Below are 25,441 nucleotides of genomic sequence, written 5' to 3'. Positions count from 1 at the left end.
CATGTTATGTAACGCCAGTCTGGAGGCTCTTCCAGGTTCTGCCAAGTATTTCCTAATTTATTTGGCAATTTTAACGTATCTTTTCCATCTGTGGAAAGAAGTCTCTTGAGAGGAGCTGGTCTCTGACCTGAATATAATCATCCTACTAGGTCTATCTCCACTCTCAACACACTGGGGAAACTCCAAAAAGACTAAGCCATAATGGAACACAATTCCTAGCTCATCAGTTTAGGGACAACACAATGTACTAAAGAGTTCCTGCTTTACAGTTTTTATTGCTATTGGGGTAAAAGCATGGGGGGCAGGTGAGAACATGTCTGTAGCATGGCCAGAATCAGAATAAGAAATAAGGGACTAGGTTCTCCCCTGACTAACCATGTGGCTTTGAGAAGTCACTAAACCTCTTTAAGCCTTGTTCTTCTCATTGAGATTGAGATAATAATACCTTCTTGGCTAACCTCAGAGGTTGCTATGAGGGTCACTATGATGAGGGACTCCACAATAAGAAACCACAGTCATAGTGTTTAAAGGATGATTTGCAAGTCATGATTAAACAACACAAGATTTACTAAGGTTACCAAATTGGAAGTGCAATTCCACTGAAGTTGTTATACTCCATGCCTCTGAGAAGGACTTGGGATATGTCTCTCAAGCAATATTGCAAGTCCTGTGCACTAGGGTACAGCAGGTAAGGGCCATTTTCTGCACAGCCTCTTCATGAGACTTGTGAGTCTCTGAGAATCAATTTCACCTGTTGATAGTGCCATGTCTCAATAGCCTCAATCTTGGGGGAACTTGGCTGAAACACATGCATGAACTTCTGTAAATGTCTTAGAATCAGTGACCCCAAACCTGAACCTGCTTCAGTTTCAGAATCAAGTGTCTTCCAAGATAGTACCTGTAGTAATTCTGGAGCTTGTTGGTCCCATCACCAAGAATACCATCATTAAAGGTATACTTCAGGTGGCCTGGTTTTCCCCTTAGTCAGCATTCTGCACTATTAGGTTGAGCAGAATGGTCTTAGATCTTGCTCCTAGATGGTCCTTCACAGTTAAGTGCCATTTCTACACACAATCTTAATATTCCCTTCCTTGTCCAAAGCTCCTGTCCAATGCAAGGAGATTAGAGGCAGCTCAGCGGAGTGATATCAAACGGGTCCAAGTTTCCACTGAGAAATCTCAGAGAGGGATGAAGGCCCAGTGAAGCTCTGAGTGGCCTTGCCTTTGGGAAAGGATGGTAATGCTGGCACTTGCTGAATGAAGCGCACTGAGCTCTGCTGAGACCCCTCTGTCCTGGCTGGCAGTATCTTGCAGAAGATGCCTCAGTCCTCCTTGCGACTCTCCACTGAGGTCATCCCCGCAGCCAAGGTTGTTTCCAAACTAAGAGACTATGATGACCACGATAAGGTGACATTTGGAGAGTTCAATCTGATGATCTCTTTAGTACCTTTGACCTCAGACCAACTTCTTTTCCATTCAGGCCAGAGAGAACCTCTGGGAAGCAGCATGAGGCACTCGTTTTCTTGTGTGGGCATATCCCGTCCACGCATGTGCTGTACGTTTGTTCCTCCCTGGCAACCTGGATCCAAGTGGAATCACTTTTCAGTGACCGGAAACGACCCTACTCTGAGATGCATGGGTTCTTTTCTCCATTAAATATCTTTGTAACGGCACCTACTCTCAAGCTGCATTAGCCAAGACACCATGGAAAAGTCTCTGAACTTTTCTGAGACTCAATTTTCTTATCTGAAAAATGGGAGAGTAAATCCAGCCCAGCAAGTCTTTCATGCTTGTTTTGAGGATCCAGAATAGGAGTTCTCAGTCTCTTCATTCATAATAGGGAGCTACTTTCATTCCCCTTAACCCTTGTGATCATCGCAGGGAGATGCGTCCTGATAATGAAACAGTGGAGTGGGGGAATAAGAACTTTCTTTTTCCTTACCACTTTCTGTCTCATACTACCTCTGTTATTTTTTCAATCAGGAAAAGTCCGTCAGTAAATAAATATTTATATATATATATAAATATATAGGCTAAACATATATATACACACACACGTAAGACCATCAGAAGGTCCTTCAGGTCATACTCTGGGAGTGGTGAGTGCAAAGAAGCAGGAGGTAACCATCTCCCAGTTTCCCTAGCAAAGTTCCTTCCTTCCCATCTTTTCTGCCTTCAGGAATAGTCTGCCACCAGGGCTTGGAACTCAAACAGGAAACACGCTTTGGCTTGAAAAAGAAAGAAGCTGGGGGTGGTTTTTTTTTTTTTTCTTCCCTTTTTACACAATATTATGACACCAATTTGAAAAATAAATCCCAGTTTCTCTGCTTTCCCTCCCAGGTGTTCACAGAACTAAGAAAATAAATACCACATCTAAGGTGTGCTGTGCAGGCAGCTCTGGGAGCTCTTGGAGCCGCCTCTAAACAAACATACAGCCACCAGGAGAAGGCTCCGGGAAAATAACAAGTGCCCACTGATGGTGCAGAAACCCAAGAATGGAAATACAGCTTTCCATGGCCTTTCTGCCTCCTCAGCAGGTTGAGGGAGAAGTTGTCACTCAAAGGACGACCAAGAAACCAACGTGCGCCTGCTGAGCCCTGCCAAGGATTATGCTGTGAGAGCTGGAGGCCGTTTTGTCTCTGTACAGAGGGACCTTTGTGCAAATTCTTTGGAACCAGAGCTCTTTCCCTTGGCCACATCCGATCTCACCATAGGCAGGAAACCTGCAGCCTGCCCCTCACAAGCATCCATGAGGAACCTGCAGGGCTGGTAGAAAGAAAGGGGGATTTCTCTTCAGTCTCAAAAAATTCTACTCGAGGCCTGTGGGAATGTGGAGGTTGCTGCATGAGCCAGCCACACCCTCATGGGCCCTAAGTCCATTCAAAATGTTTTGTTGGCACTGGCTCTGTTACGGGTGTACCCACTGTTGAAATAGAATCTATGGCAAGGTGACGTTTTCTTCCCGAAGGGTGGCTTTGCTTCTGCTGGTTAGAGAAGAGTGTGTAAGTGTGCGTGTGTGTGCATGTGTGAGTGTGCACATAAATGTGTGTGTGAGTGTGCATTATAGTTTCTTGTTTTCTCTCTTGGTTTAGCTGGTGTTTGGCACACTGTTTAGTCTTTTGAACGGCTCTTCCTCCTCAACGAGAAGAAGCTGCTCTTCTGGGGAGGCCCCATCATCATGGGCGCTTGGTTCTTGTGAGTAATTTTAATCTAAAAGCAAAGAGGCAGAAATGAATTAGTGGCATGCAAATCTCAGTAGCCTAAGGGAGAGTGAGCCACAGAGAAAGGAAAGGCCAGCTTCAGGCTGGAAGGAGCCCCATGCAGAAGGACAACTGTCCTTGAACGGCTTCAAAATTGGCAACTTGACCCTGACTGGGCCTGGAGTTTGGCACGGCTGGGAGTGAGGGGCGGAAGCACTGGAGAGACAGGTGTGACCTTCCCACGTGGTGATCAGCTCACACCTGTCTTGTGTCCTTGTATTCACAGACTCTCAGAATGTCACAGCCAGAGGAGACCTCAGGGACTCAATCAACCCCTCTGCAGGAGCCCATTAGACTAGCCTAAGTTCACAAACAGAGCAGCAGAACAATTAGAGCCCAGTTTTTCAGATTCCCAGCCTCCATTGTTCCTGGTCATTCCTGCCAAGGCAGTGCTGAGATGTCAATCAAGTGACAGAGACTTTGGTCTGACCTCTGACTAAGCAACGTTATGTGGAGAGTTCCCAAGTGAGTGCCTTAGGTATTTCCTCTTTTCTTGGCCTTCTAGGGAAGAGCCTAAATTCTTTTTAAAACTTTTTTTTCTTTAAATTTTAGGGTTTATAAGTGTTTTCTCCTGTAAACTTTGAGTCAATTGGAAGTGAAAGACACCAATGTATTCTCATTTTTGCCTTTCTTCCCAACCTTATCCTCAGGTCATGACTTTGAAATAGTTAATTCCTACTTGAGTGTGGCCTTGCAACCTTAATAATCTACATTATCAGTCCATCCACAATATTCATTAAGTATGATAATGCTCAGAGTAGGATGATGATGTGGAAACAGGAAGCACTTAGAATTCAAAGACCTGGGTTTGAGTCCACACACTTCCACTTCTTTGCTGTGAAAATTCAGACGAATCATTGAATCTTCAGCGCCAGTGCTTACTGAACTATAAATGAGGGGGATAACATTTGTCTTATTTTCCTCACAAAGATCAGATAATAGATTGTCAATGAAAGCCCACTGTAAACTGTAAAATGGAAAGTAAGTTAGTGAAATCCTTGTCTTACAGAGAAAGAGAAAGAGAAAGATGGAGGTCCAAAGAAACAGAACCTATGAACTCATTCTTGTGGTTTTTACCGCATTGTAGGAAATGACAGTGTGACCACAGGGAACAACAGAAGAACTCTTGAACACAGAGACCATCAACGAGTTTAAATTAATCTCGGCTAAACCAAGTGGCGTCCAAAACAAGGTGGGCATGGAATGAGAAAAGTATGATGGGAACAAGGAGGAAATAATTTTAAAATTTGAAGGAAGGAAAGGAAATGTGTTGGTGAAAAGGGCGTGGGTAGAGAAGTCACAGATGAGCAGGTTGAGTTCAGGGCAAACTATGAGAAATGTGGTCATGGACACAGGTAGGGCAGCTGGTGTGGGGTTTTAAAGGGAGGCAGAAAGACTGGGTTCACATGAAGAAATGAGGAAGCATGAGAGATGGCATTCTACACTGGAGAATAACATGACAAAAAAAAAGAGTTTGAGGGAAATTATTTAACAGCTGTTGTCAAGGTGAGCTGGGGTAGTGAGTGCCTGGCTAAGAGGGTACTACTGTAAGCCAGGTTGACATTGAAAGGGCTCCAGGAACTGTAATCGCGGCCCTTTGGGAGGCTGAGATGGGTGGATCACTTGAGGCCAGGAGTTTGAGACCAGCCTGGCCAACATGGTGAAACCCCGTCTCTACTAAAAATACAGAAATTAGTTGGAGGTGGTGGCAGGCACCTGTAATCCCAGCTACTTGGGAGGCTGAGGCAGGAGAATCACTTGAACCCGGGAGGCCGAGGTTGCAGTGAGCCAAGATCGCGCCACTGCACTCCAGCCTGGGCGACAGAGAGAGACTCCATCTCAAAAAATAAAAATAAAAATAAAGGGCTCCAGGAAATGGAAGGGAAGGATGGGACCAAAAGACACTGTGGACAATTAGCATAAACTGGTGCTAAAAGCTGAAAATGACCCTTATGTTGGCTTCTACCAGCCTGGAGACCTAAAAGGGGAGAGAGTCACTGTTTTGTGATAGTCACCAGAGGAGAAAACTGAGAATGCATCAACATCATTTTGTGCTGTGCATCTTATTGTGGGTATTATGTTTATCCCAGAATGCAGAGAAGTGAGGCATAGGCTGGAGACTGGAGACTTGGACAGCAATTATCTGTGGCATGCAGTGTAGCATTCTTTGTGGCATGTTCCCCGGTGGTCAGCCATCTCTCACTCCTGATCTCCCATGCCCATGAGGGGAAGGACTTCAGCTTCTTCACCATGGTACTCTCTGAGCCAGTGCAGTGCCTGTTCAGGGTACAACACACTGTGGAAGTACTGACTGATAAGCCGAACGTGCTGGCAGTGGAGATGGCTATGTTTGAGGCAGAGGTTGGTAGCTGGTAGAGCATCCCCCCCCTTTTTTTTTTTTAGACAAAGTCTTACTCTATTGCCTAGGCTGGAGTGCAGTGGCGCAATCTCCGCTCATTGCAACCTCTGCCTCCCAGGTTCAAGCGATTCTCCTGACTCAGCCTCCTGAGTAGCTGGGACTACAGGCGCTCGCCACCATGCCTGGCTAATTTTTGTATTTTTTAGTAGAGACGGGGTTTCATCACATTGGTCAGGATGGTCTTGAACTCCTGATCTCATGATCTGCCCACGTCAGCCTCCCAAAGTGCTGGGATTATAGGCATGAGCCACCGTGCCTGGCCTTTTTTTTTAAAAGATGATACAAGACCCTTGCTTCTCTTTTTTCTCCCTTTAGCTGAGCTATTTATTCGCTAGTTAGTACCTCCAGGGCACAGAAAAGGAAGTAAAACTCAAATCTCTCCTGCATGTTTTTCAGCAGTTCTGACAAAGGTCTTGATAGGGTAGGAGTTTGAGGCTCCTGGATAATATAATATTATGGTCAGCTTTGTGGATTCTATTACTATAGAACCAAAAGAAGTATGAAATCATATCCTCATTTCCAGTCAAAGAGACATCAGTCCCTTACCCTTAAATTAGGGGCTAGCAGGTAAAATAGTTATGATCCTATTTTAGGAGGTAGTTGGATGTGGCTAAGCCTGCCTTTTCAATCCCTGATAGAAAGAGGTCATCCCACATTTCTGTAGTTAGCACCCAAGCTTCTTTGGTAATCGGGTAAGTCAGGCAATTAACTAAAGTCTCTATGATTTTCTTAAAAACTATTCACAACACTGACAACACCTGGCCAAGTGCTAAGATCAGCAGCTTAGTGCATAGTTTTCTGCTCAATCACAGAGAGAATTGATACACTAGACTCTTGCATGATAGTTCAAAGTTCACAAAACTATTGCAGCATGTAATTTCCCCTTTAAAATAGAATAAAAATGTGAACTTCACTAGTGCTGGCGATTGACTTTGTTTGGGGGCTGTTTTCTGCAAACCAACACATTTTTATTACTTCAAGAGAAGCAAGAGATTGAGGGACTTCTCAGGGCGAGTAATTCAGATAATGCCTAGTAAAATGGACAATAACTTTAAGTGTGAACCCTTCCCAAACCATTTGAAAGGTGTCTGAGGGGTCAGGCACGGTGGCTCACACCTGTAATCCCAGTACTTTGAGAAGCCCAGGTGGGCAGATCGCTTGAGCGCAGAAGTTCAAGACCAGCCTGAGGAACATGGTGAAACTTCGTCTCTACAAAAAATACAAAAATTAGCTAGACATGAAGGGGCACCCTTAGCTACTTGGAAGGCTGAGGTGAGAGGATTGCTTGAGCCTGGGAGGTCGAGGCGTCAGTGAGCCACGTTCTCGCCACTGCACTTCAGCCTGGGTGACAAAGTGAGACCTTGTCTCAACAACAAAACAACAAAAAAGAAAAGTGTCTGAGATCTGCTGTAATTTTAACTGGAGATGCATAGAAAGGCACAAATCTGAAAGGTCTCAAATAGTCTCTGTGATATTTTAAAAGTTAAAGAAAACTATGCTTTAAGCAGGAATCTGCTTAAAGCGAGCCTAAGGGAGGGGGGAAGGTTTGCATGGTTTTCAGGTCTTAGCTGTTTCTGGGCCCTCCAAGATCCTAGAATGCTCTGCTTCATGACAGTGTTTCCTGCCATCAGAGGCCTTCGAATGTAACTGGACAAGGCCAGGCGTGGTGGCTCACACCTGTAATCCTGGCACTTTGGGAGGCCAAGGTAGGCAGATCACCTGAGGTCAGGAGTTCAAGACCAGCCTCGCCAACATGGTGAAATCCCGTCTCTACTAAAAAGTAAAAAAATTAGCCAGGTGTGGTAGTGGGTGCCTGGAATCCCAGCTACTTGGGAGGCCAAGGCAGGAGAATCACTTGAACCTGGGAGGCACAGGTTGTAGCGAGCCGAGATTGTGCCACGGCACTCCAACCTGGGCAACAAAGCGAGACTCTGTCTCAAAAAAACAAAAAAACAAAAAACAAACAAACAAAAAAACCCAAAAAAACAAAAGAATGTAACTGGACAATCAATCAGATTTTGCAGAGGGTGGGGAAGAAGTGTGGATTTATTGATGAGTTGGGAAGTTCAACTACATCGTTGGTTCTCAAAGTGTGGCTCACAGGCCAGCAACATCAGCATCACCTTGGAACTTGTGAGAAATGAAAACTCTCTGGCATCCAGACTTACTGAACCAGAAAATCTGGGATGTGGCCCAGCAATATGTGTTTCAGAACCCCTGTAGGTTATTTAGATGCATACTCAAGTCTGAGAATCACCAGACTAGATAACTAGGATCATCTTTGACTTTGAGATTCTGCTATCATCTAATTCTGGGAGAAGATTCTGAATTTTGAGGCTCAAATTATGCCCCCTAACTGTGATGGTGAAGCATGAAAGATCATCTTACAATGTTACAATAATGAGACAAGTTTTCTTAATAAATATATATAACTTTTGTATATACATATATAAACAAATATGGGCTTCTGTTTTGTTTTTTGTTTTTGTTTTGTTTTGTTTTGTTTTTGTTTTGAGATGGAGTCTTGCACTATCGCCCAGGCTGGAGTGCAGTGGCACGATCTCAGCTCACAGCAACCTCCGCCTCCAGGGTTCAAGTGATTCTCCCGCCTCAGCCTCCTGAGTGGCTGGGATTACAGGTGCCCGCCACCACGCCCAGCTAATTTTTTGTATTTTCAGTAAAGACGGGGTTTCACTATGTTGGCCAGGCTGGTTTTGAACTCCTGACCTTGTGATCCACCTGCCTCGGCCTCCCAAAGTACTGGGATTACAGGCATGAGCCACTGTGCCCAGCTGAAACCTTTCCCTAAGTGTTGGGCTTAAGGAAATTTTTAGGAAATTTCCAACTTTTTGCAATGACGAGTAATATAGACATGACATTCTTATATATCAATCTTTCTGTATTTCTGGTAATCTGTGTTTTACTTAGAATAAGTTCCTAAAAGTATATGAACAATTTTTAAAAGTGAAAGTAAATGAACTAGATCAATGTATATTGATATTTATAACAACAATTCTTGATACATGGGTCTGCATGCTTTTCAGAATGGCTGTAACTGTCGATACTCTTGCCTCACTGTATGAGTGTACTGGTCTCCCCATACCCTTGACAACAATGAATATTAAGACAAACAAAAAAGCTGTGCTAATTGGTAGGTGAAACATGGCATAGCTTTCTCGCTGTTTTAATTCAAAAATCTTTTATTCCTTTTCAAAAAACTTGTGATATTAAATATTATTTCATAGATTTTTAGCTCATGGCACTTCTTCCATGAATTCTCTGTTCACTATTGCATTGTTAGTATTTTTTTTCCACTGGATTCTAATAGCTCATTTCTTTATACCTTGTGAGAATTAACCTGATCTTTGGGATAGCGATTGCAAACATCTTGTCCTTAGTCTTTTAAAAATTTCATATTGATTTTTTGACTTGTAGAAATTAAAATTGGTTAATAGTCAAATATGCCACTTTTTCCTTAGAAAATCCCTACCCACAGTGTAATTATGATCATCTATTTTTTTCTGGTAGCTAGGAACATTTAATTCTGTAATTGAATTGGAGGGGTTTTTTTTTGTTTTGGTTTTGTTTTTGGAATATAGTTTGAGGTGAGAGGTTCTATATAATGACATTTTCTGAAATGCAATTTCTTGGATATTGTATACTACACTGTTCATTCCTATCTAATTAGCTTATAATGTTTGTCTTTCCTTCATTAGCTTTTATGTATACTAGGGTTTCTCAAGGCTTGCTTCTGTACTATTGATTTATCTATCCAATATCATGCCAATAGCATGTTACTCAAATTATTGTGGCTTTATAATTATTTTAATATCTTGTGAGAAGTTATTTCTCAGCATTCTTTTATAAAACATCCTAGAAATTGCATTGTTTGTAGAGTTAAAAAAACAATTGCATTGGGATTTGGGGATCCCTGTTCAGGAACATAGGATGTTCTGTGTTAAATCCTTTTTTTTTCTTTATTGGTTAAATCTTATAGTCATCTTCATTCCTTTTACACAGTTCAGTTTAGTATTTTATGTCTTTTGTTGCTTATATAATGATATTTTAAGCTTTTAATTATATTATTTGAATTGATTATTGCCAGTATGTAGGAAAACTACTAATACTTGTCCATCTTTCTATGGAGTTTTATTGAAGTAATTTATCCTTTGAGGTTTACAGTTTATTCTATTAGCTTTTAATGTACATAATCTTACCACCTACAAATAATGACAGTTTTGACTCTTTTCTAAATAATTATATTTCTTTTCTGCTTCAAGTATATATTGCATTGGCTAAAATTTCCAATGTTAAAAATACATGTCTGGTTCATGATTTTAGTGAGAATTCCTCTAGTGTTTTACTATTAAGTAAAATATTGGTTATGGTTTAACATATATTTAACAAAGGTATTCATTAGTGGGGGAGAAGCTTTCTGATCTTAGTTTTCAAGAGTTTTTATCTTTAAAAATCAGAAATGTTGAATGTAATTGAATACTTTTGGGTCATCTATTTTATCATGTAATTTTTCTATTTAAACTATTAGAAGACTTTCTTTTGTTCCTTTGATATGCTCAGAGGGGTGAATGATTCTTTTAATACATTGTTCAATTCTACCTACCAATACTTTTAACTATAATTCTTATGTCATATTTATATTTGGGAGTGGTCTATAGTTTTCTATTTTTAAGTGTAATTTTTGTTAGGTTATTGCGTGTCTTCATTTCACAAAATAGATTCAGTAGCTTTCCATCGTTGTCTATACTATGAAATAGTTTACCTAAGTATGTATTTCCTAGTAGTATGGAAGATCTCCCCAATAAGGCCACCTGTTTTAAGATCATTTAGTATGTAATTCTTCGAAATAATTTGATTTCATTAATGGTTACCAGGATTTTCATTCATCTTCTTAAGATGTTCAAGTTCATTAGAATCAAGATGATTATATATTTTGTTATATATACATATATATATATATTTATTTATTTTTTGAGACAGAGTCTCACTCCATCACCCAGGCTGGAGTGCAGTAGCGTGATCTTGGCTCACTGCAACCTCCGCCTCCTGGGTTCAAGGGATTCTCCTGCCTCAGCCTCCCAAGTAGCTGGAATTACAGGGATGGGCCACCATGCCTGGCTAATTTTTGTATTTTTGGTACAGATGGGGTTTAGCCATGTTGGTCAGGCTGGTCTCAAACTCCTGACCTCAAGTAATCCTTGTGTCTCAGCCTCCCAAAGTGCTGGGATTATAGGCGTGAGCCACCACGCCCAGCCTTGTTTTATATTCAAATAAAGCCATGGAAACAGTTATATTTATATTTTTATATTACATTTATGTTTTTTACATTTTAATATCTTTGATTCCTTTCTCTTTTAAAAATTAGGTTTTCAAACAGTTGACATATTTTAAGAAATAGTTCTAGAGTTTCCTGTTTTTAATTATTTAATTTCTACTTTTATCTTTATTATTTTCTTCCTTCTGCTTCTCCTAAGATTGTTTTATTGTTGCTCTTCTAATTTTAGTATTATTCATTACATTTTATTTCTTTTTTATATGATGGAAGATTATGAGGCTTTGAATTTACTTCCAAATATAGTTTAGGCTATATTCTATAATTTTTAAACTAGAGCCTTCTTATTTTTATAATTTTTTGAGTAATCAACCATAGTGGCTTTGATCTCCTCATAAATCTCTTGTTTAGGAGAATTTTTAAGTCTCCAAGTGACTAAATTTTGTTTATTCACTTAATCTTCTATTAGTAATTTCTAGTTTTATTACTTTGTGGTCAAAGAAAATTACCTTTATAATTTCTGCAACTGGGTTTTATGGTGCTTTTTGCCTTGTAAACTAGTTTCTGATCTATTTTAGTAAATATGAATGCTTGAACAAATATGATATTTGATTTCTTTATGAGTTATTGAGTTATTTCATCCAAGCCTTTTTTTTTTTTTTTTTTGGCTACTTAGCCTCAAAGATGGAAACAAATATTTTAAAGCTTCTCAATATCTGTCTGTCAACTTCTTCTGTACCAACCTTTTCTCAGAATATATATTGATATTATTTTTTCACAGTATATATTTTTATTCTGTTATTAAATATCTAACATTTTATGACCACTATATCTCATACTTGAGTGTACTTTTTATCAAATAAAAAATGCATTTACTTATTCTGCTTTATGCTTTAGGTACATGGGAAGGTTAGTTTGTCTAAAATTAGCATAATTAACATTACTATTTCTTCCTTTTAATTTCTCTGTACCTGATAAAAGATAAAAGAAGATATATATTATATATACATATGTATAACCTTTCGTTTTAGATGTATCTTTTGAAACATATATTTGGATTTTCATTTTTAACTCAATATGAGAGTATTGGTCTTTTAATAGGGAACTTTAACTCATTTGTTTTTCTTTTATATATGTGTAATATATGTGTGTATATATATATGTGTATATATGTGTGTGTGTGTGTGTATAGTCTTAACATCATTCGACTTGATTCAAAAAATTTTTAAATGTTGGCTTATTTTTTGCTTTCTATCCTATGCTACATTAATAGAGTTTATATATTTTGAATTCTTCCAGATTTGAAAGGTGTGCACCCTATTTTTAGTTTCACTAGTGATTGTCTACCTATTAAAATTACCTTCTGATTTATATGTTTTATCATCAAAGTGAAGAGAGACAATGAGAAACTTCACGTATCTTTACTATTCCTTCAGCAGTGTCTCCTGCGTTTTTGGCCTTTGTTAATATAATCTTAGATTTGGGATACAGGTTATTAATGTTTACATGATATGTCTTCAGTTTCAAAGAATGATTTTTGCCATTTGCATTTAGTTGCATAACCATATTTAGCAGGTTTTTGGAAACTTCATTCTAATTTCAGTGGTTTCCATTTTTACTAAAAGTTCTTTTGGGCTGTGATAGTCCATTCTTAAGGCTTTAATTTTGAATCACTTCTTAGTTGGTGTATACCTTCAAGAAGATGTTTCAACAAGGGGTACATGAGTTTTAACCCTTGCAAGTTTAAGAATGATTTTCTGTTACCTTCTGTTATGGACTAAATTGTGTCCCCCCATATTCATATGTTGAATCCCTAACCCCCAATGTGACTATATCTGTATATAGGGCCTTTAAGGAGGTAATTAAGTTAAATGAGGTCACAAGGGTGGGGCCCTAATCCCTTAGAACTGGTGTTCCTTTAAGAAGAGAAAGGAGTGTGCAAACACAGAGGAAAAGCCATGTGAGGATATAACAAGAAGGCGGCCATTGGAAGTCAGGAAGAGAGGCTTCCCCAGAAACCAGCCCTTCTGGCACCTTGGTCTTGTGTTGTCAGCCTCCAGAACTGTGAGAAAATAAATTTCTGTTGTTTAAGCTGTCAGTCTGTGGTATTCTATTATGGCAGTCAAAGCAGATGAATATACCTTTACATATGGATTTCTGGACCTCAAACTATGAAATCATTGGTTCACAAATTTTTTCACAGTGAGTTGTAATCTCTAAAGGCTGGTATGGAGGAAGGGTGGGTGTGGGCATAGGGAGAAGTATTTAGCTACTTCAAAATCCAGTGCTTGAATTTATAGGAATAGCAATCCAGTTTTCAGCTGGGACTGAACCAGGTAGGAGAGCGTTTGATTTCTTCCACCCTTTTTTCGTAGGGGGGTCGGAGATAGGAGGAGCTTGGATAGATTCTTCTCAGTTCAGTTCCATCAAATGATAAACAGTAGAAACTCCCTCCATCCATCCTAACTCCAGCAGGGTGGAAAGCCATTATTTGATATAGTGTGTTTTCATTTTTTTCTTAGTCTTCATAAGATTGAGGTAAGATTTTTGCAGAGAAATTTCTGTTTTTGATAAACTTTATAGAAGATGCTACCTTTTCTTAGCAGGTTCAGGAAACCCTCTCTCTAGTAGAAGACAACTTGATGTTCTAAAGGGCTCAAAATAGCAGGTGATCAAAGTATCTGAATACTTCACTAGAGTGAGGAAGCTTAGAAACTCCACTTTATCTTTTGAAATTTGCATAGCTGCAATCTTATTGAGGGTATTACACATGTAGTATCCCAGCAGAGGCCCTGAAAGCCAGGACAATGATTGCTCTTCACCACAGAGATTCTAGCTGCATTTTTAACTGAGGACAAACTCTAAGAAGGAAGGATGCATGGCTCCTGTACTGGTGTTAAAAGGAGAGCTAACGAATACAGTAAGTCTGGGAATGGAGATACTCTATTTTTGTTAGTTCATTTGTTCAGTCTTTTATTCATCATTTGACATATATTATTGTGCAACTGTTACAAACCAGGCACTGTTCTATGTTCTGGGTGATAGTGCCATAAACAAAATAGATAACCCGTGTGGTGACTCATTCAGTGGAATTTTCAAGTAGGTTATCAGGGCTGTGGGTGCACTGGTTGGGAGGCATGTCTGTGCTCTGCGAGGAATTTTCTCCCGGGAGCTCCAGCAGTCAGAGGAGCTACCCTACCAACTTCTAGGTAAGGTAAGTGTGTAGATTTGGCTTCCACATAAGGAAGCAATTTGACTTGTTCATCAGCAGAACAGTCTTCCTCTTGAGGTAATAAATTCCTTGCCATTGACATGATTCAAGCTGAGGCTGTCCAGGATACAGTAGATGAAGTCTCAGAATTCACTGACTAGAACTGTGAACTCCTTGAAGTCAGTTCTATGTCTCATTCAGTTTTGTGGCCAGTGCCTCACAGTGTCTGGCATATAGCAGGTGTTCGATAAGAGCTGGCAGGTAAATGAGTGGGTGGATAAACAAAGTGGAAGAGGGGTTGCACTAGATAGTCTTCCACGATCCCTGCAACTCTGAGATTCAGTGATTTCATATTAAGTCAGTGCCTAAAAGGGCTCAAAAATAAGGCTGCTCATCCCCGTCTCAAAGATTGGCAAGACTCACCGTGCAACATGGCTGCATCCAGGGTTCTCCATCCACTTGCATTGGCAGCAGCTTGTTTGTCCTGGAACCCAGAACACCAAGAGAACACAGTGAGGTTTTTCAAGTGAGAGAATCAAGGTTGTTCCCACCAGGAAAACGGAAGTAGGAAAACCTTATCTGCCCACCTAAGAGTGGTTCTCTAAGACTCTGTTGGAGAACTTGTTAAAAATAGATTTCTGAGACCACCTCAGGGAGTCTAACTTGGCAGGTCTGGGGCCAGGCCCAGTGATCTGTGTTTCTGTGTGTGTGTGTGTGTGTGTGTGTGTTTTGTTGTTGTTGTTTTTTTTTTTTTTTGAGGCGGAGTTCTGCTCTTGTAGCCCAGGCTGGAGCGCAATGGCGCGATCTCGGCTCACTGCAACCTCCGCCTCCCGGGTTCAAGCGATTCTCCTGCCTCAGCCTCCCAAGTAGCTGGGATTACAGGCATGCACCACCACACCCAGCTAATTTTTTGTATTTTTAGTAGAGATGGGGTTTCTCCATGTTGGTCAAGCTGGTCTCGACCTCAGGTGATCTGCCTGCCTCAGCCTCCCAAAAATGCTGGGATTACAGGCGTGAGCTACTGTGCTAGGCTGGGTCTGTGTTTTAATAAGCACTACAGGGGATTCTACTGCCTTGGTCCTCAGACCCCAGTTTGAGAAATACTGCTGTGGATGAGCAGTGAAATCCACAGAAGTCTGGGACACAGTGGCCAGTGAGCATGGCAGCACCGCCACTGAGCAGATGCTCCTCAAACAATCAGCTAGGAGGCCCGGAGTGCATGCCAAAAACTCCACTCTGAAAGGGGAACTGGCCTGGTCTCTATGTTGAGTGAGAGGTTGCATCATGTCAATGAGGTAATGTCTCCAATTTATACAACATACAGCTCAGGTCTGAGTATGTCTTGCCTTGCAATCGATTCTAACCTCAATCCTGTTTTTTGTTTTGTTTTGTTTTTGAGATGGAGTCTCGCTCTGCCGCCCAGGCTGGAGTGCAGTGGTGCCATCTTGGCTTCACTGCAAGCCCTGCCTCCTGGGTTCATGCCATTCTCCTGCCTCAGCCTCCCAAGTAGCTGGGACTACAGGTGCCCGCCACCATGCCCAGCTAATTTTTTTGTATTTTTAGTAGAGACGGGGTTTCACTGTGTTCGGCAGGATGGTCTCGATTTCCTGACCTCGTGATCTGCCCCACCTTGTCCTCCCAAAGTGCTGGGATTATAGGCGTGAGCCACCGTACCCGGCCCAACCTCAATCCTTTAAAAAAATCTCCTGAACAAGTACACTCTAGGGTTGCATGGATTGTGGGCCTGGCTTACCTGGGAAAGAAGGTCATTCAGGAATACTCTCCCCAGAGGAGAGGTAAAAGTGTTGCCTTCTTGCTTGAGACAAGGCTTTTCTGGCCTTGGCATATGGATTTTTAAAAAAGAGACAGGGTCTCACTCTGTTTCCCAGGCTGGAGTACAGTCATGTGATCATAGCTCACTGCAGCCTTGACCTCCTGGGCTCAAGCAATCCTCCTACCTCAACCTCCTGAATAGCTAGGACTACAGGTGCACATCACCACACCTGGTTAATTTTAAAATATTTTGTAGAAGGGGGTCTTGCTATGTTGCCCCCACTGGTCTTGAATTCTTGGCCTCAAGCAATCTTCCTTCCTCAGCTTCCCAAAGTGTTGGGATTAAAGATTTGAGCCACCACACCCTGCCATAGATTTTAAAAGGAGAGAGATGAAGTTTTCTGACGTCCCTCTGCAGAAGAGTTATGAATTCATACTACATTGCCTTTGGAAGAAAAGGCAGGCTCTTTTGGAGGCCTCTGGTCTGGGTAAGCAGGGAACAGTTATCACCCATTGACATAGAAGCCCTCACCTGGGTTTGGCAACTGTTCTGTTCTTGAAATTATAAAATGGGAGGGAAAAGCTGTCTTCTGATGTGATGATTCTCTGATTCACCCTGAGGGTATTTAATAATAAAAACAATAAATCTACTAACAAAAACAAGAGTAAAGAGTGGCATTTTGGTTCTTGAGACTGGGGATGGTATTCAGGAAATGGCCAGGAGGATGGGGCTCCTGGCTCACCCCCTCTGTTTCTATCTGGAAATAGAGCTACTGAATGTGAAGAAAAAGTCCTCCTCCTTATACATGGCTTTTGGATTCCTCAAGGATCAGGACGTTCTGTTCTCTGTGGTTTTCGTAAGTTATGGCTTAGATGTGTTAACAGACTGGACCTACTCAGTATTAGAGTCCTGGAGAATGGACAGGACTCAAGAATTAATCTGGAAAACAGGGACCGCATCATGACAACAGCTCAGAAAGAAAGGAGAGCAAAGCTTTGGAGAATAGAAAAGACAGAAAACAAAAAGAGGAAATGAAGAAAAGGGGTCAATGGAGCAGACCTTCAGCTAAGAGAAGTCAGGGAATCCGCTGTGGGGACCTTTCTGAGGAATGCAATGTAGTGCCAAGGGCAGAGTTTCTTCCAATGTGCTCTGATAATACTTGCCTATGGGAGAAAAGAATTCTGTGGTCAAACACCTTTGGGAAACCCAGCATCCTGTGGACTCCTCTAGGCAATCCCCAAGGCGTGTTAATAGATTTGGTCCATAGTAATTCAGTGAAAAAGGAAAGGAATAAAGACTTCTGACATAATCAGGTGGGAGAAGAATCTCAGACAAAGTGTGATGAGCTTCATTGATTAATCAGAGGCAACTGAAATCAGAGGATCCTCTTGATTAGACGTCATCTCTTCCAGGAGCCTGCAGTGGCTAACCTGTGTGGTCCATATCCTAGAGTTGTCATCCTCTCTGTCAATTGTGCCAGTTTTGCTGATGTTGATGGCTTAGCATACAAAGACATATAGGAAATAGCATTTCTCAGGTCACTGTCTGAGAAAGAGCAGAGCAGAGCAGAGACATTGTTTTTTCATCAGAGTGTGTCCTCTGGCATCCCTCTGCTATCTATCTAACATTTTAATTTGCAAATATAAAAATGCCAAGGAGTTGGACCTTTGGTCTCTGGACCATTTAATCTTATACTCCTGTTTAGAGAACTTCACCAGGCCAGTTTAATAGAACAGCAAACTGGTTGTGGCGGGTCCTCCAGTTGATGTTTTAGATGGGTGCATTACATCCTGTTTGGGAAATGGTCTACAAAGATGTTCTTTACAAACATCATCAAGCTTTTGTGCTGCACTCTCCCTGCCCTAAAATCCAAAGATGGCTTCTTAGTTGTCTGCATGAATGTGTAGGGAGATGGGGAGACGCAGAGGCTGTTTGGTGACAAAGAGGCATACCTGATGGTGACAGAGGAGCACTGGGCCAGCCTCCTGCCTGCACTCTTCAGGCCGGTGTAGATCTGCCCCATCTCCATGGCTCCTTCTAGCCCCACCACTTCAAGGAGTTGGTCACTGAGGTCTGCAAAGCGAGACAGCAAAAGTAGTGCATATACATCTCTCTGTTCCTCAGACAAGTTCTGGCCAGAAAGTCTGGTCCCCAGATGGCCAATGTCTGTATCCCTTCATCTCCCACCAAACACCTTTTTCATACTCACTCTGAATAGGGTGTTTCCCCAAGATCAATAAATGTACCTTTTCATGAGGAGATGGTCAGTTTTAGTGAAAAAAGATTTTGATTCAGATATCATATATATCCAATAAATAGGTTACCATATCAAGAAGCCTCTTCAAATGTAGAGTGACATAAATGACAAACCAGCTATTTCTGATCATTTTCAACCTCCCAGTGCAGCTAAAGATATATTGGTTTGGAACTAGGATAGGAAGGAATGTTGATGAGGGCCATTACCCAAAGCTGGACCAAGTCTCTTTTCTCTGAATGTCTGAATAACATTTGGCCCCACTGACAACGACTGATGGTTAATTAACCTCAAATTTGGCCTGTGGTAAGTCACTGGTGAGCCAACCTCCTTGGATATCCTCAGGAAAACCAGTGACCTCTTTCAGGACACCAGGTGCCTAATCTAAGCCAAGGAAAAGAACATTTCACCAACATCAGAGTCTGTGAGCCCACAGTAGAAAAGGAGGGGCAGGAAGTAGGAGGCTCAGGCTCAGAGTCACTCAGGACCAATGGTCTCCCACAGTGGGATTTGCTTCTCATTCAGAACTTAGATGAGGTCCTTTTCTTCAGCATTGCTGAGGCTTGGATGGTGGCTCCCCAGTTTCTTGTGAAAGCAATAGCAGCATTAATGTTTGATGCTGGGCTCAAAACTCACTTTTCCAGCACAACTTTCATTTACTTAAAACAGAAGCAAAATAAAAAGGCAGATTTTTAAAAAGCTTCCATTCCTTTGCCCACCAAGACAAAAGTAGCTTTCTCATAAGTTGTGGCTAATCACTAACATCCCCTTAATATCCACAAACTAGAAAACTGTGTCTATGTTAATGCTGTTGCTTATTTAGCAGGTGGCTTCTATCTTCTAAAGTGCCTCCTGGTATAGTACAACAGTGTTAAGATTGGCAAGGAGATATTTGAGTTTGTCGTTACTCTTGTTTAGAAGGCTAACTATTGTTTAAAAAACAGTCTCTTGATGGATGTATTCCTAGTGAAGACAGTTAAACAAACCATTGGGCTGACCACAAATGTGTTAACATTGCTAGTCTAAATTACTGACGATCACTAATGGACATTAGTTGCCAACAGATACACGGCTTGCATCAGTCTTTCTGTGACAGGCACATAGCTTTTCCCCTCTACCTCTATTGACAATCACATTCTCCCTTCGTACTCCTTTCTTCACGTTTGTGAAAAGATACTGTTTCTCCTTAAACACTCCATCTCATTTGGACTTGGAATAAGAATCCATGAAAGGGTAATGTTTGTTTAGGAGAATGCTCCAGGCTCTCTGGAGTTTGGACCTAATAAACAGTGAATGTCTAAACCTCTAGTCACTTAATTAGCCTCCTTCTTACCAAAGAGGGTTGAATAACGTTGGATGGTCTAGCTCACTGTGTCATTCCAATAGTGTCTGTGAAAACATGGGCTATGAATGTGCGTGTGTGTGTCTGTGTGTGTGTGTGTAAGGTAGAGAGAGAAGGAGGATGGAGAGGAAAACAGGGAGGAGGAGGAGAGAAAGGTATAGAGTATGTCTAGGGGTGAGGGGGGTTGAGGGTTGATGTTGGGCTAGGAGAGAGGGCGAGAAAAGAGAAGCAGAACTTTTCAGAAGTCTCTTGAGTGGCAGAGACAGATGTCTTGTAAAATGTTGTTCTTTGTACCAGGCTTTGGTATCTGATAGTGCTGTGATAGTTCAATGTTTTCCCTCCTTAAAACATTCCCTGGTAACAAAATGTTCTAAGAAGCAGGGAACTTAATAGACTCAAGTGTTTCAGCTTTACAATGTCTTGGTCTTTTAACAAATTTTCCCGTTGAATGGCTTTAACTCCAAAGTTGTTATCACTTCCCACACATTACCTTGCAGCTATCACTTCCCACACACATTACCTTGCTTCCTGGCTCTAGAAGAGAAGTAATGAAGGCTGATCTCATCAGCATGGTGGGTGGGTGGGGGCAGGGGCTTACACAGATGTGGGACTGAGGAGATTTGTAGGGAAAGGGGCTAGGATCTTGGCATACTGTTTGCCATCCTGCCTTTGAGTTTTCCCTGGCAGAGAGAGGCTGGGATGACTACAGCTGAGGCAAGACCTGATTGCTCTTTTACTTCTCTACCATTGCCTAACTGATCTTTCCTTCTACTTCCGAGAATGCCTACAGAGAGGTCTTGAGGTAAAGAAATCTATGTAACATTGTTTCCCAAAGTTATAAGACCACAAGACCCTTTTCTTGTGTGTGATGCCTATGAACAACCCATAGCTTCCATTTTTTAGGAATGCATTTTGGGAAATTCTGGTATCACTTAATCTCCTTTACTTCCTCTATCACAGAGATACTCAGGTACAACTTAAATTTGGAGTTAAAATGCAAGAAAACAGAATGCAAGTCAGTGTCTAGGCATGCAGAACAATTAATGTTTAGATCGAGACATCTGGTATACCGGGTGTCTGTTTTACCTTAAGCATCACTGATTCAGGGTGTGATGTTGGCAATTCATGTCATCTCCATATTGCCTTTACACTCTTTAACTCACTAGTATTTAAGATGGAATGTGTATGCATGCACCTTAGTAAAACAGGAATTCATTCACTCACTCACTCACTCATTCATTCAACAGTTACTGAGTAACAACTCGGTGCCAGACACTGTCTTGTAAGAGTTGGGATGCAAAATGTTCTATTCTTGAAGGGCTCTTAGCCAAGAGGGAGAAACCAAGTTAGGTGTAGAAAATGCTGTAATTGGACTGCAGGATCAAGGAAACCTGAGTGACTGATTCTGCTGGGGCAAGGTACAGAAGGCAGGTGTTCCAGAGCTCTAAAGGAGGTCTTGAAGGATGAATGAGCAGCAAGGTAATTTTTGGGTTGAAAAGAGGAAGGAAGAAGGACATTCCAGGCACAGGGATGATCATGTGTGGGGCTGGAAGGTCACAGGATGAAGAAAAAAAAATTAAGCAATAAACCCATTTGGCAATTTCATTGTGAAATATAAGATGTATTATTTCCTCAGGAGAATTACTGTCCAGAGACTCTTTTTGGCCAGAGCTAGAGGAAGAGGGTCTCTGGGCCAGCATGAGCTTGTCGCATCCATAGAGCTAGGACTTTCAGTGCTGCTCTTATTTATTTCTTGGTAGCAAAGCCTTGTACAGTGTTTTGCGTGTAGTGAACACATAATATAAGCGCTCCAAGAAAAGAGGATGATAACAAATGGGAAAATAGAAAAAGGAGAATGTGGAGGCAAGGGAGGAAAAGCAAGGACGACAGTACAGGTTCCAATCTGGCCCATTCAGTTCAGCCTCCAGGAAATGCAAATCTGATTATGTCATCCACATATGAAAAATCCTCAGTGGCACCCATTATAATACCAAGGGCTGGCTGGGCGCGGTGGCTTCCGCCTATAATCCCAGCACTTTGGGAGGCCGAGGCAGGCGGATCATCTGAGGTCAGGAGTTCAAGACTAGCTTGGCCAACATGGTGAAACCCTGTCTCTACCAAAAATGCAAAAAAATAAAAATAAAAAATAATAAGCCGGGTGTGGTGGTGGTGCCTGTAATCCCAGCTATTTGGGAGGCTGAGACAGGAGAATCGCTTGAACCCAGGAGGCAGAGATTGCAGTGAGCCAAGATCACACCACTGCACTCCAGCCTGGGCAACAGAGCGAGACTCTGTCTCAAACAAACAAACAAACAAAAAAAAACCAAGTGCTGGAGAAGGGAATATGCAGTGTGCATACTTTCACACTGAAAACGTAAACTGGTAGGAAGGAAACAATTTGGCCAGTTTTACTAAGTATAAAACTTCCTTGCTGCTTGATCCATTAATTTCGTTCTTGGTATTGATCATGAAAATCACTGATAGAAACTAACTTCATACAAATATGTACATTGTGGCATCATTTGCAACAGGAAATCTCCCTGCCTCCATTTCCCCCTGTATGGGAATAGTTAAATAAGTGATGTGGTATCTATGTGATGAAATTTTTTTGCTGACATTAAAATATTTACGAAGTTTCAATAACATCAAATATTGTTTATGTTAAAATGTTAAGTGTGAAGGCAAGATATAAACTTACTTGTATAGCGTTCTTTCAACTAGGTAAGAATATGCATAAAAGAAAAGGACAAATCCCAACAAAAGCTTAACAGTGGTGAGTTCTGGGTAATTAAATGAAAGGTAATTATTATTTTCTTCTTTACGCTTTTTGGTATTTCTTATTTTCCATAAGTATGCATTAACGTTATAACAAAAGTCATGTACAAAAACATATCAACTGCTCTTCACAGTTATAAAAATAATGCTCACATTCTCTGGTTTAATGCCCAAGGTCCAATTCCCATCTGGCAAGGGGCTGCCTCTGCAGTTTTACTTCCTGTCTTTGTGGGGCTAGATGCCTGCTTCAGACATACACAACATGTCATTCCCCAGGCAAACCCTACTTCTCCTCCTCTGTGCTTTTACATATACTCTACATATGCTTTCTCCCACTTTCATTTGTCTATCAAAACTCAGGTCAAGTGTCATCAACTTCCAGAAGTTTAAAAGGAATTTCAAATTCCTGTGCCTGCAGTTTGACTTAGATGCTCCTCCTCAAACTCTCCCAGGTAGATATAGTCAAAGAAAGAACAAGGAAGACAAGGGCATTGATGATATTGGCTGTAGGCAGGAGATGGCTGCAACAATTACTGTGCCACAGGGTCTAGGTTGAATAGGAAAGGAGATGGACTGAATGAAAAGGGAGAAGGTGAGTAAGAGACTTAAGGAGTTCTAGACACAGCTGTTCTGAGACAGTGAAAGAGAGGGTTGGGGAGAGGTGCTGTGAACAGCACTAGCTGATGACGAATTCCACCTGTAGTCCCAGTGGTGGGCAGCTGAAATGGATGGTGGAGGGTGGGATTAGAGTCAAGGAGAAATGAGGCTAGGCCAGTGGTTCCTAAACTTTGCTGAGTGTTAGAATGACCTGGGGAGCTTTTAAAAACAACAATGCCAGGTTGCACCCTATACCAATTAAATCAGAACGTGTGAGCATAGGAGCTAGGCATCAGTCTTTGTTTTTAAATATTTCCAGGTGATTGAAAAATGCAGCACAGTTTGGGAACCGCTGGGCTAAGTTATTGGTGGATCATTCCCATTGGTCAGTGGTTCTCAAAGTCTGGTCCTGGACCGGCAGCCTCAGCATCACCTGGGAACTTGATAGAAATGCAAATTCTTAGGCACACCCCAGACCTACCCAATCAGACAGTCTGGAGTTTGGGCCTAGCAGTCTGTGTTCTGACAAGCCCTCTGGAAGATTCTGAGGCATGCTTAAGTTTGAGAACTTGGGCCTTAGGCAATAAAATTGCCCAAAATATATACAGAAGTTGGAGTGAAGAAGAATGTCAACAAGTTATTTCATGACTGCTTTGATCTATTGCTATTTCAATGGAAAATTTGAAATAATAATATTGACCTCAAAATGGGGTTATGAGATTTAAATGGCAGACCTGTATGTGAAAGTGGCTGGCACAGAGTGGGCACTCAAAATACATTAGTTTCACTTTCCTTTTTCTCCACATTCACCCTGACAACTCCCAATGGTCAGTCTATCTACCTTCTTAGAGCTGTGTACGAGAGTCCCTAGGCCATAATATTAAGGCTAAAAACATTTTCTTAAATCTTCAATGTTCCTCATACTTTTACGCTTCCTGTAAAGGTCAGAACTCCAGATGAGCTTAACACGGATGAGTAAAGGCTAGCAGAACACTCTGGGGCACATCTGACATGTCCAGTCTTTCTTTGGGAACATCTGGAAGCCAAAACAAACAAACAATAAAAACAAAAAACAAAAACAATGTTCAAGTTCCTTAGCTAGGTGTGCAAATATCCCTCTGCTTGGACAACTCTTGTTTAGCCTCCTGGGATGCCCCAGGCACCATGATAGTAGTTCCTTCTTCTGTGCTTAAATAGTGGATCTCACCCAACAACAACTGGCTCTGTACGTATCACTCTCTCAACTCCATTGCAGGACTGTGTTCTTGTTTTGTTTATCTTTGTATCCCTAGCAACTAGACCAGCCTTTGGCATATAGAAGGCTCTTGATATATGTTTGTTGAATAAACTGAATAATATAAATGCTTTAGAGCCAAAGACTTTGACAAGTTTGGCTAGAAGAAGAAAAGAGATAATAATCGAGAATAATAATAATAACTATAGTTGCCTGCAGTTATCAATGGGGGATTGGTTTTAGGACCCCTGCAAATACCAAAACAGATGCTCAAGTCCCTGATATAAAATAGTGCAGTATTTGCATATAACCAGTGCACATGCTCCTGTTACTTTAAATCATCTCTAGATTACGTATAATACCTAATACAATGCAAATGCTCTGTAAACGGTTGTTATACTGTATTGTTTAGAGAATAGTGACAAGAAAAAAAGAAAAAACGTCTACATGTGTTCAGTACAGGCATAACCATCCATTTAGAAAAAAAAAAAAAAAACCTTTGATCTGCTGTTGCTTGAAGCCACAAATGCAGAACCCATGAATATAGAAATCTGACTGTACTTGCCCAGATTGTACTGGGTAACAGGTTTTCCATGAATTAACTCATGTAATCTGCATATAACAGTCAATTTCTACCCAGCCTGGTTTTTGCCTCGCTCCTTTATTATATAATTTTTCTGTCCATTCTCATCCTAGTTGCTTTTTTCTTTTCTTTTCTTTCTTTTTTTTTTTTTTTTCCGAGATGGAGTCTTGCTCTGTCGCCCAGGCTGGAGTGCAATGGCATGATCTCGGCTCACCGCAACCTCTGCCTCCCGGGTTCAAGAGATTCTCCCACCTCAGCCTCCCGAGTATCTGGGATTACAGGCACCCACCATCATGCCCAGCTGATTTTTACAGAGATGGGGTTTCACCATGTTGGCCAGGCTGGTCTTGAACTCCTGATTTCAAGTGATCTGCCCGCCTTGGCTTCCCAAAGTGCTGGGATTACAGGTGTGAGCCACCGTGCCCGGCCCCTGGTTGCTTTTTTGCATTAGTGAAAATTCAGTCATTTAAGAGGCAGGGGAATCTCTGGGTGTCCTGATTTGGGCTGTTCTTTTACAGTGCCTTTGGGAAGTGTGGGATATCCTTAGCTTAAGAGGATGCTTTGCTACCTTCAATCCCATCCCTACTCCACTTCCCCTTCCATCAGCACACAAGGGTTCAGGTCTTGGGGCTGCCATGGAGCAGCCCAGGGAATCAAACAACCCTGAAAGGAGGTGCAGGGTGCCTGACTATGTATGGAGCCA

General features: G+C 41.5%; 1 protein-coding gene across 4 annotated transcripts in view; it reads right to left on the bottom strand.

Annotated features, from left to right (window-relative positions):
- Nucleotides 1–552: 552 nt before the first annotated feature.
- The window catches only part of DGKG (diacylglycerol kinase gamma), a 220,282-nt gene continuing 195,393 nt past the window's right edge, over nt 553–25,441 (bottom strand). For 3 of the 4 annotated variants that reach the window (XM_010376604.2, XM_010376605.2, XM_010376606.2), the window contains 3 exons: nt 17,906–18,026; nt 14,603–14,663; nt 553–3,209 (listed from right to left, as the gene is read on the bottom strand). In XM_010376604.2, coding sequence (XP_010374906.1) covers nt 3,111–3,209; nt 14,603–14,663; nt 17,906–18,026 — 281 coding nt within the window. In that variant the 3' untranslated portion in view covers nt 553–3,110. The remainder of the gene's footprint in view (nt 3,210–14,602; nt 14,664–17,905; nt 18,027–25,441) is intronic. The other variant, XM_010376607.2, reaches the window with a different exon arrangement.

Source organism: Rhinopithecus roxellana, chromosome 1 (genome assembly GCF_007565055.1).
Source record: "Rhinopithecus roxellana isolate Shanxi Qingling chromosome 1, ASM756505v1, whole genome shotgun sequence".
NCBI classification, from domain to species: Eukaryota; Metazoa; Chordata; class Mammalia; order Primates; family Cercopithecidae; genus Rhinopithecus; species Rhinopithecus roxellana.
This window is presented reverse-complemented; position numbering and strand designations above follow the sequence as displayed.